This window comes from Syngnathoides biaculeatus, chromosome 16 (assembly GCF_019802595.1).
Source record: "Syngnathoides biaculeatus isolate LvHL_M chromosome 16, ASM1980259v1, whole genome shotgun sequence".
NCBI lineage: Eukaryota > Metazoa > Chordata > Actinopteri > Syngnathiformes > Syngnathidae > Syngnathoides > Syngnathoides biaculeatus.
The window spans coordinates 15,303,122-15,315,468 of record NC_084655.1 but is presented as its reverse complement, the minus strand read 5'-3'; the positions used below and the strand labels follow the sequence as shown (position 1 = coordinate 15,315,468).

At 39.6% G+C, this 12,347-nt stretch overlaps 1 protein-coding gene and 2 gene segments (V, D, J or C); 1 reads left to right on the top strand and 2 right to left on the bottom strand.

Moving 5' to 3' along the window:
* LOC133514495 (Ig heavy chain V region 3-like) overlaps window positions 1-2,658 on the bottom strand; it is a 29,274-nt gene extending 26,616 nt beyond the window's left edge. Inside the window, 1 exon segment of the V gene segment in view lies at window positions 2,482-2,658. Coding sequence covers window positions 2,482-2,617 — 136 coding nt within the window.
* Window positions 2,659-3,432: 774 nt separating this feature from the next.
* On the bottom strand, window positions 3,433-4,304 carry LOC133514635 (immunoglobulin heavy variable 4-38-2-like). The segment is given in 3 exon segments: window positions 3,433-3,497; window positions 3,887-4,186; window positions 4,262-4,304. Coding segments are annotated over 3 exon segments (408 nt in total).
* A 3,162-nt stretch (window positions 4,305-7,466) lies between these two features.
* Window positions 7,467-11,639, top strand: cabp5b (calcium binding protein 5b). The gene is made up of 6 exons (XM_061846015.1): window positions 7,467-7,589; window positions 8,487-8,514; window positions 8,601-8,744; window positions 10,204-10,313; window positions 10,433-10,580; window positions 10,712-11,639. Exons 1-6 carry the CDS (start codon window positions 7,539-7,541, stop codon window positions 10,738-10,740), a joined length of 510 nt encoding a protein of 169 aa, XP_061701999.1. The 5' UTR covers window positions 7,467-7,538; the 3' UTR covers window positions 10,741-11,639.
* The last annotated feature ends 708 nt before the right edge of the window (window positions 11,640-12,347 follow it).

The following is a 12,347-nucleotide window of genomic DNA, read 5'->3' as shown; positions in this document are numbered from 1 at the left end:
ATATGTACATAAGTGTGATTTAAGCTATTGTTTCATTTTTAAACCTTAGGAGGGATAATAATCTTCTGACTTTTGTCCACTATGTTAATTGTGACATTTGTGTACTGAATGACAACACTTAACTGGATTTGATGGAATATTGTCGTTTTAAAATTGCCGCTCATTTCTTAATGGCATATAGTACACACAATGACACGCCCCATGTCAAAAACCTCACAGCTCAAGCATTGACAAATGTATATTTTTAAAGACAATTTTAAGGACAATGACTGTTAACAGCAAAAATAAATTCAATATTTGACCAAAAAATTAATTACTCATGTTTTTATTACTTTTATCTATTCATTCTGATCCACTTTTTTGTAATATTTAATTGTTTATGAATTGATTGAATGATATGCCGATAAAAGTAGAGGCTGGTTATATCCCAAACTAGTAACCAACATTTTTTTTAAAAAAAAAGTAACTTCAAACAAGGGAGATCTCAGATAAACTCGGAGTAAATTTGTAAATTCATTTGTAAATTCATATTAATAAAGTATTATTATTATTTTCATTATATTTTTAAGTTATTTGAAGAGCAAAATGATTTTTTGCACTTAGGTTATGATGTCAGACAGACATGAGAAAAAAAGGAAAAAACTGTCCTGTTGATCGGAGCGACCGGAGATGTTTTTGTGGCGCTCTTCTGTTGGTGTCTATCAGTGTGGCTCTGGCACAGTAATACACAGCCGTGTCCTCAGTCTTCAAACTGCCCATGTTGAGATAGAGCCGGCTGCTGGAGTCCTGTCGGGAGATGGTGAATCTACCCTGGACCACAGATGAGTAATATATCGGAGTACTCGCAGTGCTGATGTAAGCGAGCCATTCCAAGCCTTTACCAGGCGCCTTTCTGATCCAGCTCCACGGATAGCTAGAAAAATCTAATCCATCTGTTTTGCATGTCAGTGTGTGCGATTCTCCAGCTCTTTTGGACACTGCTTCAGACTGTTCGATGCTCCAGCCTTCAGCGGCCGTCAAAGCACAAAGAGCGACCGTCAAGAACCTTAGCATTGCGTCTGCCATCTTAGTATTGGTTTGAGGCAAGAACATTGAAGGCGTTCTCGTGGTTACTGCACTTACCGGGGTTTTTATAGCTCATGGGTGGGAAGTCTGCTTTGCATAGAGGGAAATGGAAGGTTTAAAGCACCGGTGGGATGCTCTGAAACTCAGCACGATGTGAACAAACGAAGAAAGAGAAATGTTTAATGATTGTTTTTTGTTTTGTTTTGTTTTTTTAGTTTTCTATTCAACCTCAGTGGAGGCCTGCACTTGAGTGTGTCTGATTGAAGTTCCTAACTTATTTTTGCAATTGAGCCACCCACCAAAACCAACATATTGCATATTTGGAGAAATATATGTAGTTAGCTTCTCTTCATAATATACTGAAAGAAATTAAATTTTTAAAATCCCATTTTTTTTTCTTATTTCCAGGAGAATTCCCATGTCGACTACAAAGTACGGTCGACGTCTCTTAATAATTACATGACCGAAAAATTAATGGATGTGCATTATAAAATAAAATCACGGAATGGGTTTTGTGATTGGAAGCATGAAAAGAATAAAATTCCATTTGGCATAACTCAGTAATATATAATTAACCATGCATGCTTTCGGGGTGAAGGAGGAAACTCGAGTACCTGGAGAAAACCCATGCAAGCATGGGAGAACATGCAAACTCCATGCAGATGGGGCCGGGTTTTGAACCCAAATCCTCACAACTGTGAGGCAGAAGAGCTCACCTGTAAGCTCCGTGCCAGCCTCACTGCAACATTTCTGTTTTTTTTTTATTTGTATATTTATTACTAGTCTGTGAGCTTTCAAGTTCAACTTAAAATAGAAATGTTTTTAAAAATAAAAATAAAAACATAATTACCAACTTTTAGCTCTGTGCTTTTATAAAGGAGTGACTGACTGACATTTGTATAATGTAGTGATAATATGGCATTCTTCATGTTTACTCCTAGTTGTGTGTACCTCACTACTTGCACACCTCCCCCCACCTTGTTTTTGTCAGGCCCTGCTGTGTGTTTCAACTTGTGTGGTCTTTTGCACAGTAATAGACGGCAGAATCTTCGGGCTGTAGGTTGGATAGTGTCAGATGAACCATGCTGTTGTCATTATCTTTCCTGATGGCAACCCTTCCTGTCAAGCTGCTGGCATATTTGTTGCGACTGGACGATGAATAGCCCTCTCCGATCCATTCAAGGCCTTTTCCGGGAGCTTTCCGGATCCAGTGCATAGTGCAGCAGGAAAACGTGAACCCAGAGCCTCTGCAAGAAAGACTGAGGGTCTGACCCGCTTGTTTCAAGACCGTACTAGAAGGAATGGACTCCATACTCTGACCGGCACAGGCTGCAAAAGCAAAAAAAGAGCAGAGGAACAGTCGCCACGGAACCTAAGGAACATTTCGTCAATCATGTCACGCCACAAAGGACTCACAGGCCAGAAGGACTGAGAGCGTCAGAAGACAGAGTGAGTTCATCTTGCCGATGCTGCAGATGTGATCTGCGATCCACACGAAGCACGACACAAGTCGGACGGACTCAAGTACACCACGCAGGCTCGACATTTGCATTTTCAGTCGAGAAGAAGGCGTTGTCCGTGCTGATGTCACGTGGTCAGGTACATCGAGCTACACCATATGGAAATAATGTGTAATTCATTTTAAAGTAATAATAACACAAAGGATAATGTATTTAGGCTTGTCTTTTTGTCTTCCAAAACTCAGCCCTCATGTTGGCAACACCGACCTAACATGTGACTGAAATGTAGGATCCAGCTGAAGTTCCTGAAGGAAAACCCAAAGAACTTTGAGTCAGTAGTGCGAACCACTCTCCACCGTGTCAGATCCAAAAGGACAGAAAGTGGTACCTCGACAAATGAGCTAAACTTTTTTTTGTGACTCAGATCACAACTTTATTTAGTCTAACCTCAAATTATGAGCGAGATACTGGGCGGCTCTCATTGCGTCCACTGCTGCCATCTAACAATGTTGGCTTTGAGTAAATGGCATTCTTTTTTCTGTTTTTCTTCTGTTAAAATGTGAAAACAAAAAATAAATCATAAAATAAAATAAAGTACTTGAAAAAATAATCCAGTACACTTAAAAAACACTGAGATTATCTGCAAATACTGTAAGCATGATTAACAATAAAGTGAATGAATGGAAATTACACAATGGCCTGAAGTTGTCTGCTTGCACATATGGGATCAATACATGTTCAAAATTGAATAAAAGGAAGTATCCATCCATCCATCCGTTTTCAGTCCCACTTTCCTCACTAGAGGGGAAACTTGGGTGTGAAAAGGTAGACAATACCCTGAACTGGTCACCAGTAAATCAGGGACACATGTAGACATCGACAACCAATCGCACTCACATTCACAGCATCACTGAGAGGGAACTGAAACCACGCTGCGCCCACCAAAGTCAGGTGAGTAGACCACTACACCAGTGACATCAGTGACTAGGAAGCAGTATAATTGTTAAATGTGTTTAATGTATGTATGTAACAAGATAAAGAATTCTGATTCTGAAATACATACCCCTTTATATTTATTTTATTAAGACTAAAAATAATATCTTTCATACTTGCTACTATTAAAATTTTAATCATGTGACCCCGCCCACCCCCCACCGCCACCCCCGCACCTCCCAAATGGAGGAAGTAGCACAAGCAGGATGAGATTTGTCTCGTTTTGCCTGACTTTGTTGTCCCAAGATAAGAACATATCTATAGTTTTGCGCTATGTTGTATAATTCATTCTATATATTTGAAGATCCTCCTCCCCTTTTTTCCTTCTTATTAGTTTTTGTAGAAGTGTGCTGATGATTGCTGTGTGTCTCTGGCACAGTAGTACACTGCAGTGTCTTCAGGCTGCATATTCTGGTCATTTAGGGTGACGATTTTGCTGGAGGGGTTCAAATTGATACTGAACTTGTTACTCAGTGAGTCCTTGCGGTAATAATCCCCAGTGTGTCGTCTGCTCCCAATCCATTCCAGTCCTTTCCCGGCCGGTTTCCTGACCCACGCAGTGTGCTGATCACTCAACGAATAAGACACCTGACAATTGATGTTCAACTCCTCACCAGACCGTAGGGTCAAAGACTGAGTCAGCTGGGTCAACTGATGACCCTTGACACCTGTGGAGGGACGCATGTTACATGTCGAATGTAAGCAGTCAAAGGTCACGGGTATGGCTCAGTGGACACACTCACTGGACCCGGCGGCCAGCAGCACTAGCAGAACGACACACAACATGGTCGGTATGCCGAAGGTGTCCTGTCAGGAACGTCTCTTCTGCAAGGGCAGGGCTGCAAGTTTTATAGCGCACCGGTGGGGCCTACAATTTGCATAGAGGCACCGCATGTGCTTTTATAAATACTGAAGATAATATTTGTCAATGCTCTGTACACTTATGCTTTCCAATTGAAATTTTGAAACAAGAGTACTTGGTGGCATATTATCCAATTTATTAAACAGTACTGTCGTCCTGTTTTATGCCCTGCAACTGACTGGCGACCAGTTGAGGGTTTGGTCAGGCTTTTGTCCATTGTTTGCCGGGATAGGCTCTGGCACTCCCGCTGCCCTTGTGAGGATAAGAGGCTTGGAAGATCGACATAGTCCTCTTCCATCCTTTTTTTTTTCTTACAGTACTGTGCTACTGCTACAATCGTAGCTATAAAAAAAAATATTGCATCGTTATCATCCAATCAAGCAAAACATTGAAGCACATTTCAACACCTCTGAATTTGTTGGAGTAGGTTTACACACCACATTAAATTCCAAACACTTTTAATTTTTTAAGCAAATATCTCTCTTTTACGGGGATTGTGAGTGTCGACTGACTGCTGACCAGTTCAAGTGCACCGGGCCTCTCACCCAAAGTCAGCTGGGCTCGATATCGCCCACGGCCCTCGTGAAACAAGATGAAATATAGAAAATGGATGCATTGCAGTTCCTGATGCTGCTCGTTACTATTAAAGTGTTCACGTGATCATAATGTTGTGGCTCCTCAGTGTTTATGAAATGTCCAAATGTCACTAAATTTATTCAAGTCAAGAATGTAGTGTATGCATGGTAGTAAATACAACACAATTTTGATCCACTTGGCATGAAATTATTTCAATTTCATAAAGAGCATTCCTAAAAACTTGAAAAGACGAACTTTCACGCCAAGCATGTGTGGAAAGCAGCTTTTTCGTGGCAGTGACACTGTTTTGTGGAACACGATTGCAGAGGTTGTATCGTATTTAAGTAGGGGAACATTGCAAAATGAGCATAAGTGATTGATTTTTTAAAATATCCCTGTTATTTATTCTATTTTATTATTTTGCATTATGATGTCAGTGTTTTGCCTGATTTAAAACTATCCTAAAAGTGATTCAAAGTCATGCTAATTCTTTGTCTAATTAAACAATATATATGTATACAAAACAGCAATGTTAAGCATGAGATGTGAAAAAAAAAATCATGGCAACTAATAACATTAATCTCATGGCAAATGTGACATTTAATCATAAACTTTTTCATTTACGCTCCTTACATTTTAGCATAAAACGCCGCCCTCAGAATTGTGACATCAAAGGAAAATAGAGAGTTTTACAATATTTTATTGGGCTTTCAAAGTGTTTTTTTTCCTTGATTTTTTAAATTTCTCAGTCTCATGAGCAAAGAGCGCATTTCGGGTAAGAGACGTTTTTTTGGGTTCCTGTTTTGCATGAGCAGGTGCCGTCCCCAGAGGTGCAGCCAGAAGACGGGTTTGGAAACCGAGAAAGCTCATCTTAACTCTACTCTGACAACTGTTTTGCATGTTTCTTCCCCTAAATGACAAATAACGGGCATCATTTAACTGTACTGATCATGATTGTGAAAGCATAATCAGGAAGGCTTTCTTATCTTATCGGCTTCTTGAAGAAACCGTTTGAAGGTGAGACGAATATAAAGTACAGCACTTCTGAATAAAATCCACAACTCGTCACTGATTAATTTATTATTAAAAGTCTTCATATTTACTGCTACAGTACAGCACATTTCTTTAGATTACAGATTCATGATAAATTTGACCTCCAGACGTCCATACTTGCTGGGTTTGGTGTCATTTTGTTTTGCTGATAGCTCACTGGGGACTGCTGACTGCTTTTTCGTTCTCATGGGCAGGGTGGCAATTTTTTGCCTTATTGAGATTAAAGTCTCTTAACAGGCCACAATCAAGGAAATAACACTTCTTTTTCATTTAACGCATAAAACAAAGGGCAAAAAAAGATGTACCGTCTCGCGGGCAGTGTCCAAAAACTGGGATGGGTATGTTATCAGTTCTGTGAAGTGGTACATACTAGAGATACTGTATGTCTATTAATTCATTCTTATTCTACAACGACACTTACGCATTAATAATACTGATGGGTTAGCATTTTGAAGACAAACTTGGGTGGATACTGACCTTTCCCCCTTTCTTCTCTGTGGGGTCAGGAAGGAAAGGGAAATAACTCCGTGCTAACTGTGACCGATGGGTTATCCTCTCCTGATACCTAATTATGGCTTCAGATTAAAACACTTAAATATTTTGATATACTGAAGGACATAATGCGTGAAAACCACGATGTCCCAAAAATGGGACGCTGCCCACGAATGGGTTTAATTGTACTGTCCCCCACACAAGATTCGACACGAAAATTGACAAAGCCCAAAGTGTGTAATGCACATTTATTTTTATTTATTTCTGTTTGATGGATTTGGGATCCATATAATAGGTAAAATGAAAAATGTATTTTAAGGTATATATACTGTACTAGATGACTGAAATTCACCTCCATGAAGAAATTTCTTTGAATGGGCAGTGAAAAGTCTCCATTTTATACATTTATTCTAAGTATATAGATGAGATGAATTAAATCTGTTCTGTTATTCATATTAAATTGATTTCCTATGGTAACTGCAGATCAAAGTTATGTAAAAAGATGTAAAAGTCATTTCAAGACTTATCTGTCAGATGCAGATCTGATTATAAAGATCTAACTTCACTCTATGATTACTAGATTTTTTTTTTAAAAGTGGAACTAAAACATGACAATTTTATGCCAGCCAAAACAGGTTGAATAGATTTTTATGTATGAGCCTGTATGTTTCAAAAATCTAATTTCTCTGACTAAAACAAGAGCAATTTGCATCATGATTTACATCCAAACGTACCGTTAATCTCGTCTCATCAGTGGGATTGTGTTCATACTGGAGTTAAGGTTAGGCAAATCCTGAAAAGCAGGGGGTGTGGGATGTAAAGGCTGTATAAAATTGTGCATCATTAAGCCCCGTGTTACTATTCCAGACCAAAGCTGCAGAGATAATCCATGAGAGACTTCATCCCTCCTCTCTGACATACACAGATCACGAGTGACCACATTTTACACTCACGTACGCAAACCCTCGCTCGAAATAAAGATACATCCAACCGTGTCTTCGTGTGTGCATTTAACTTTCTTAGCAAAAGCAGACAGAATGAGCCTACAACAAGCCTGCATCTTCCTCCGAGGGGGGAAAAGGAGACAAGTAAGTCTTGCGGATTGAACATATCTTTTTCTTTCCATGTTTTCACCCCCAAACTTGTCTACAGCAAATAGTTAAGAGGGAGGAAAAAATAGTGAACGGATTTTGCTTATTGTGGCGACATGGTGGAAAATTGATGGAAATATTGAAACCTCATACTAGAGTTAACGTTAAGCAAAACATGTTTCATGTTATAACGCGTTAATAATGTTTCTATTTTTAAAACAAGATTACACTTCATTCTGTAGCTTGTAAATTGCAGTTAGTGGAGAACATCGGGGATTTCTCTAATCTGTATTGACAAAAAAAACAGAAGAAGGTACAATACATGAAATATATTACCATATTATGTAAACATTTAGATAAAAGGAAATGGCAAAAACATAAATCACAGAAGTATTAGTCAAGTTTGATCTGATTTACATTTGTACTTTGTTTCTTCAAACTAAATAATCTCAATCTGACTAAAATGTGTGGGCAAATTAGTTCATCGTGCAAATTCACAAACTGCTGTACAGTATATAGTAGAAAAATTATATTCTGTGTAAAAAGTTGACCTTATATGTTAATAGTTTGGGCTAACATGATTTGCTATATCAATGACAGAAGAAAAATGAACATGATTACAATTAAGTGTATGCACTGCATTTGAAAGTATATTTTACAATACTTCGATACAATTTACTACTTAAAAATTTTGTATGTAGTGTCACATTATGACGTTCCTTTCGATATCTGTGAACAGCTCTCACCAGCACATACGCACGCAAACACAATCTCGTAGCATAAAATTTCATATTGAACTTGGTTGAGAGAATCGTTGACAAACAGTGCAACACGTGCATGTCATCGTTTTGATCATAGATATGCAAGTAAAATGTTTTTTCTGTCCGTCCTCAGCGAAATCTAACTCACGATGAGGTAGAAGGTAATAATACATACTTTGTACCACGCGAGAGACATTTTTGAGAAACTGCTGCGCTTTTAACGTCTCTCTCTCCGCACGGTCTCCAGAATTACGCGTGGCATTTGTGGAGTTTGACAAGGACAAAGACGGCTTCATCACCTGCAAAGATTTGGGCAACCTGATGAGGACGATGGGTTACATGCCGACTGAGATGGAGCTGATAGAACTGAGCCAAAACATCAACGTCAATAGTAAGTTAGTGTTGAACGCTAGTCGCGACTGATAGTTAGGATGGGAATCACTGTGCAATGACAATACCAAAAAAAAAAAAAAAAAAAATAGACAGTGTAACATATCCGATACAGGGAGTCCTCGTGTTAAGACGGTCTCGACCTAAAACGTTTCGACTTTACAACGCCCGTCCCCCGTCCGCCATTTTGTCTGGCTAATGCTTGTCCGTGTTTGTGCGCAGGAAAGTATCTTGGCATTTTTCGCCCTCCTTTTTCGACATTATCGCCCCAAAGAAGAAAGCGGTGTCTTTTAGCAATTCTTCTGCAGCCAAAAGAAAATCCATTACCATGGAAACAAAGCTCAAGATCATAAAAACATTGGAGAAAGGAGAGACGCCAACACCACTAAGGCTTCAGTCGGTCGACCGTGGTGACAATAATTAAAGACAAAGCCCGTATTTTAGCGCATGTGAAGGGTTCCGTTCCTGTGCCGGATATAAACAAGGTTCATGGATACTTGTCAAGATGGAGAGGAATGAGGAGGAGGTTCCTTCGCAATAGCTAAGCGCAGCCTCCTCTTCTTCTTCTCCATCCACCTCTCAGCACTAACGTTAAGAACAACATCTTAAGTCGAAATTCGAGCTAAGTCGCTACTCTAGGAATGGATCTCAGTCGTAGACCGAGGACTCCCTGTACTCTGTTGGGTGGGGTGGGGGGGTTTGCGTTATGGTATTAAAAACGAATATAATGCTATTAATACTGACAATTTTTTAGGTCAAGGGCAGTGTATATTTTTCAGAATATAATAGAAAGCAAATACATAATTGAGAATATAGCCGTTTTCTTCTATTTCTAGTTAGCTGGTTACTTTTATAGTTTTCAACCATCACACGCAGACAGAAAACTTAACATCAAAGGAATGACCAGATGTTCAATGCTGTGAAAGGAGAGCGAGAGAGCAAGAGAGAATATGCAAACTCCACAGAGCAAGGCGGCGGCACAGTGGAACAGCTGGTAAAGCGTTGGCCTCACAGTTCTGAGGACCCGGGTTCAATCCCGGCCGCGCCTGTGTAGAGTTTGCACGCTCTCCCCGTGCCTGCGTGGGTTTTCTCCGGGCACTCCAGTTTCCTCCCACATCCCAAAAGCATGCAACATTAATTGGACACTCTAAATTAGTCGTAGGTGTGATTGTGAGTGCAGCTATTGTCTGTCTCCATGTGCCCTGCGATTGGCTGGCAACCAGTTCAGGGTGTTACCCCGCCTCCTGCCCGTTGACAGCTGGGATAGGCTCCAGCACTCCCCGCGACCCTCGTGAGGATAAGCGATGAAGAAAATGGAGTGATGGATGGATGGATGGATGGATGGATGGATGGATGGATGGATGGATGGATGAAAAAAATAATAATAATCAGCAGTGTTTGCGTTATAATTGATCTACTAGCTGATGGGTTCTGCTTGTCTGTCATTTGTGTCATCACAGTGGGAGGACGGGTGAACTTTGAGGACTTTGTGGAAATGATGACCCCCAAGCTCCTGGCTGAAACTGCAGGCATGATTGGACTAAAGGAACTTAAAGACGCTTTCAGAGAGGTGAGCTCGGCCGCCGTCTTTCCTGTGGTCGATCTTTGGCACCCCTCGGCGGAGACCAATTCGGATTTGTGAGCTGTCGTCGTCAAGTGATTGGCGATCGTCCCGTCCGTCCCTTGCAGTTCGACATCGACGGCGACGGTTCGATCACATCTGATGAGCTGAGGCAAGCCATGATGAAGTTACTGGGAGAGCAGGGCAACAGAAAAGAAATTGAAGCAGTGGTGAAAGAAGCTGACCGCAATGGGGATGGAACTGTTGACTTTGAGGGTGAGGAACTATATATGTATATATATATAAATATATATATATATATATATATATATATATATATATATATATATATATATGTGTGTGTGTGTGTGTGTGTCTAATCAAAGTTCTGCCCACTGTCTTTCTAGAGTTTGTGAAAATGATGTCACGGAAGTGAAGGCGTCAAAAGAACTGCAAATGCATTTGTATTCTCTGCATATTGAAGACAGCCTGCATTACTTCTCCTTATTCATTTTTATGGAATATAATTTCTCTTTGATTAAAAAGGCAAAGAAATGTACAGCATATACCTGTAAATGCGCTAATACAGCTATATCGGTTACAAAAGGGGAGTTTGCAGCTTTTAAAACAAACTTTAACTTTCACTTTTATACTTGTTAAAGCAAATGTGATATGACAGTTGTCCATGATTAATATTATCTGTGAAGAAATGCATCCTTTGCATCTAATTTGAGCTACAAGAGACCACCACGCATGAGGAAAAACAACCAATCTGAAGACAACAAAAGGTGAAATTTCTGAAGTCTCACTCATTTGTCTCACGCTAACAGGCATCGTGGGCACACCCGGCAGCCTCACGCTGACCTTGTTTGCCCGGGAAAAAAAAACCTTATTCATAATGGAGTATGACCACACTAAATACTATTGGCTTTAAATTTCATTTTTTGCAAAGCCGTGGCAGTGTGCCCACAATATATGTGCTCACAAGTGTACACCAAATGATTGACACAGCGTAAGTAATGCCTTTTGTCTGTCTTCTTATTGGTTGTTTTTCCTCAAGCGTGGTGGTTCCTCGTATATCAAATTAAAGGGCCAAGATTTTACCAGAGATGGTAATTTTTTTCCACACATATTTATTCAATGTCTATTGCTGTTGCATTGTTTTGTATTGTATTATTCTTTGTTTGTCCACATGCTGGTTATTTCAGTGTACATTATCAAATATGAGTCATTAGAAAATGTAAAATACAATATCCAAAATAAATTAGATGCTAAATTAAAATTGGGCAATGCATTGTAATCTCAGAATTAAAAGATGAAAATACATTGCATACACGAAAGAATTGTAAATGCAATGTCAGAGTTTCTGTTGAGGAAAATAAAATTGATCAAATATTTTTAGCGAGTCTTCCATTAAGAAAATAGGGAATAAAGTAATAATAATCTTGCAGACATCACAAAAGATCAGCAAGATGAATCCACATTTTCCTCTCATATTATTTTGACAGCCTCATACTAAGTAAGTTTCTTTCGGCTTGTCCCTTTCGGGGTCGCCACAGCGTGTCATCTCAGATGAACGCACATACATGTTTGGCACAATTTTTACGCAACCCTTCTCAGGGAGTGGAGGCCCCAGTGGGATATGAACCCACAACCCCTGGTTTACCAAACCACTGCTCTGTACACAGTATATTCATAACGCCGTTGATCTCTTTTGATGCAAAGGAACCATCCGTATGATCCCGTTGTGTAATAATCGAACAACCTACATGCCAAAGATCTGAATGTGTCTATTTTCTTTGAAAATGTCACACGACATCACCTTTGTGAGGTTTTATCTTTCAACTGCTGTGTCTCCTCATTTTCTAAAAAAAAATGTAATACAGTATATAGAACAAAACCATACATCATAAGCAGGATACCAACGTCATATAAAGTATCTCGGGAATAATCTGTTACTCTGAGCTAGATGAGATCTGTCTGTGTAATCCTCATCCTGGGACCCTCACATGAACAGATGGCAAATAAGACAAAATCACCTCA